General features: G+C 52.0%; 1 protein-coding gene across 1 annotated transcript; it reads left to right on the top strand.

The window, feature by feature from the left end:
- The first annotated feature begins 1,801 nt into the window (after positions 1-1,801).
- On the top strand, positions 1,802-2,527 carry LOC125515337 (histone H2A-like). The gene has a single exon (XM_048680790.1). The coding sequence runs from the start codon at positions 1,892-1,894 to the stop codon at positions 2,360-2,362; it is 471 nt and encodes a 156-aa protein (XP_048536747.1). The 5' UTR covers positions 1,802-1,891; the 3' UTR covers positions 2,363-2,527.
- The last annotated feature ends 792 nt before the right edge of the window (positions 2,528-3,319 follow it).

The following is a 3,319-nucleotide window of genomic DNA, read 5'->3' as shown; positions in this document are numbered from 1 at the left end:
CACACGTGCATATGAGTCTTCCTCCGAGCCTCGTGGATATTGCAGACTCGAGAATCATTGCAGTTATAGCATGGAACATAAACATAATTATGAACTCGGAGATAAATAATATCATTTATTATTGCCTCTAGGGAATATCTTCTACAAAGGGCGTATCGGGAGATCCTGACACTCTTCGGGGCAGCCTCGGGCCTCATGGTAAATCTATCCCAAAGCGCGACACTACCCATTAGGTGCTCACGCGTGGAGTTGGACTCGGTTTGCCGCACACTAGCATGCACAAGTGCATATTTCCCATGCAAGTACCTAGGCCTTCCACTCAGAATCAGGAAGGCCACCGCTGCACAGTTTCAGTATCTGGTGGAACAATTTGCTAGTCGTCTACCCAACTGGAAGGCGGCTACCTTGCCCAAGATTGGTCGGCTCATACTTATCCTCTCAGTACTGTGCGCACTTCCGATCCATGCGATGATGGCACTTCAGATACCTCCAAGAACTATGACGGCATTAACGAAGATATGTCGAGGTTTCCTGTGGTGTGGCAAGATGGAGGCCAGGGGCGAAAACTACGCTATGGCATGAGACTCTGTTTGCCGCCCAAAGTGGGCGGGCGGTCTCAGAATAGCGAACCTGCGATGGTTGAACACTGCCATGTCGGTGAGATGGCCGTGGTTGCAGCGTACTGATCAGTCCAGGCCATGGTCTCGGTTCAGGATTTCCGTGCTGACAGAATCGATGGCACTTTTTCGCGCAGCAACTACAATCACCATGGGGAATGGTGAGGTAGAGCTCTTCTAGGAAGATAGATGGCTCGACGGATACCGAGTGGAGGAGCTAGCACCCCTACTATGCACAACGGTGGCAAGGCAAACTAGATCAACTCGCACGGTCGTTGAAGCTCTGGCGGATCACACTTGGGCTCTAGACATTGGGCCAGAACTTACGACAACCATGCTTCGGCAATTCCTGGATCTAAACGAGTGGATGCGATTGACCTCCAGCTTGCCACGCAGGACAGTATCAAGTGGGCATGGGAGAAGGATGGCATGTTCTCGGCGCGATCTGTTTACGCGGCCAAGTTCTCCGGTCTCCAGGTCGCGCCTACGGCAGATTTCACCTGGAAGTCCAGGGCGCCACTGCAGAAACGTTTCTTTGTTTGCTGGCCATCAAGAATAGATGTTGGACCTTTGACCGACTAGCACGCAGGGGACTTCCTCACCAGAGTTCATGCCCACTATGCAACCAACACGATGAAACCATGACCCACATCATAATTGGGTGTGTGTTCACACGGGAGGTTTGGGCAAGGGTATGCCTGACTATGGGGCAATCGGACAGAACCCCTACAACAAATGAGACACTACCCGAGTGGTGCATTCGACAAGAATAAAGTGGACAACATAAGAAGTTAGCAAGGCCAATTTGCATCCTTGTCTTATGGGAGCCGTGGACGCACCGCAATGCCATGGTCTTCGATGGAGCGACGCCACCTACGGGATAGGTGCTGCGAAGCAGTGAGAGGCCCGAGCATGGAAACAGGCAGGGCTACTAAGAGGGGAAGTTGAGGCGTTCTTTGATGGCCTCGCAACGTGGGGTAGTGTCGAGTAGTAGACTGTAGTATGCTGTGGAGTGGCTATGAGCCACCTGTAAATATTCTTGTAACATTTTGAACATGGAGGGAGTCTTTCCCTTTCCCCCCTTAAATATATGACACGCACACTGATGCATATTCGAGAAAAAAAAAAGGTTGAATAAAGCTCTAAACTCCCCTGCATTCCAGTTTAAATACTCCCCTCCTCTTCCCGGTCATCAGCACACTCCGCAATCTCCAATCGCCACATCTCATCTCCCCACTTCCCGAATCCTTTCCCTTCCAGTGCAGCAGTTTGCCATGGACGCCTCAGCCACCATCACCACAGGGAAGACGAAGAAGGGCGCGGCTGGGTGCAAGGCGGGCGGCCCCAGGAAGAAGTCCGTGTCGCGGTCCGTCAAGGCCGGGCTCCAGTTCCCCGTCAGCCGCATCGGGCGCTACCTCAAGAAGGGCCGCTACGCCCAGCGCGTCGGCACCGGCGCCCCCGTCTACCTCGCGTCCGTCCTCGAGTACCTCGCCGCCGAGCTGCTGGAGCTCGCGGGCAACGCCGCGAAGGACAACAAGAAGAGCCGCATCATCATCCCCCGCCACCTGCTGCTCGCCGTCAGGAACGACGAGGAGCTCGGCAAGCTGCTCGCCGGCGTCACCATTGCGCATGGCGGCGTGGTCCCCAAGATCAACCCGGTGCTGCTCCCCAAGAAGATGGTCGAGAAGGCAACCAAGGAGCCCAAGTCGCCGAAGAAGACCGCCAAGTCCCCCAAGAAGGCGTAGGAGGCGCGTCGCCTTGCTTAAATTGTTGTATGTAGCTGGGATGGATCGATGGGTGTGCTTCAAAGTAGACGGTTGTTGTTGGTCTGGGTGTGTCGCTGTATCTTCTCATCTGTGACTTACATGGAACAATGCGTTGCATAAACAATTGTGTTCCTTTTGCCTGCACTCTCTATTCCTTTGCTTAGATTTGCATCTTTGAGATTCATGTCCTTTTGAATTTCAACCAGAGGCTTGGGCAGTAATTGCAAAGGTTGTGAAAAAAATGGCGGAAGGCAGGTTCCTTGGCGCATGTTTGAAATATTTGGCGGTTGTATTTCCCGCCCCATTTTCAAAAGCTGAAAACACTTATCCAAAAATTAAAGGTTTGTCATAATTAAATTCTTGTCCAAATTGGGCGCTCATGGAGTTTGGCGCCCAAGAGGATTGAAAGAGTTTTTTGTTTTGGCGGCAAGATTTGCTGCTCGACTGAATTCAGTTCCGAGAGTTTGGCGGGCAATTGAAAACTGTATCCACCGGCGCTCAAGGAGAAATTGATCAGAAAGTTCATGGTGTTTGCAGGGATTTAGTTTGAAGGTGCTTGTGCCCAGGATGTCAGACGTTCTCTCTCTGTGCCCACTAGCGGCGGGGTGAGAGCGCCGTCGTTGCTGGTCCTCAGATTTAATAGAGAACACAGTCCACATCTGAGCTCGGTCTTGTACCTACAGCTCGAGTTAAACATCAGGCGCACAAGCCAGCCAGAGCGGCCGCCGGGAGAGCCGCCACGGACGGAGGGGGGTCAACTGGCGAGCAACACTATCGGAGTTCTCAACTGATCTGCCATCCGGTTTCTTATGCAATCTTAACATCCTATGGTTGTACAGTACATCTTCAGTTTTTTACCAATCTGTCTAGCAAGGTACCATTTTTTCAACAATTTTTAAAAGAGTAGTGTACTCCATACATTGTGCGTGAGTGATA

This window comes from Triticum urartu, chromosome 6 (genome assembly GCF_003073215.2).
Source record: "Triticum urartu cultivar G1812 chromosome 6, Tu2.1, whole genome shotgun sequence".
NCBI lineage: Eukaryota > Viridiplantae > Streptophyta > Magnoliopsida > Poales > Poaceae > Triticum > Triticum urartu.
Note: the sequence above shows the minus strand (reverse complement) of the source record. Positions and strands in the feature narration are given on the sequence as shown.

Bases quoted from the DNA above. Each gene is read 5' to 3' on its own strand.
- LOC125515337 (XM_048680790.1), top strand. From the start codon at position 1,892: ATGGACGCCTCAGCCACCATCACCACAGGGAAGACGAAGAAGGGCGCG.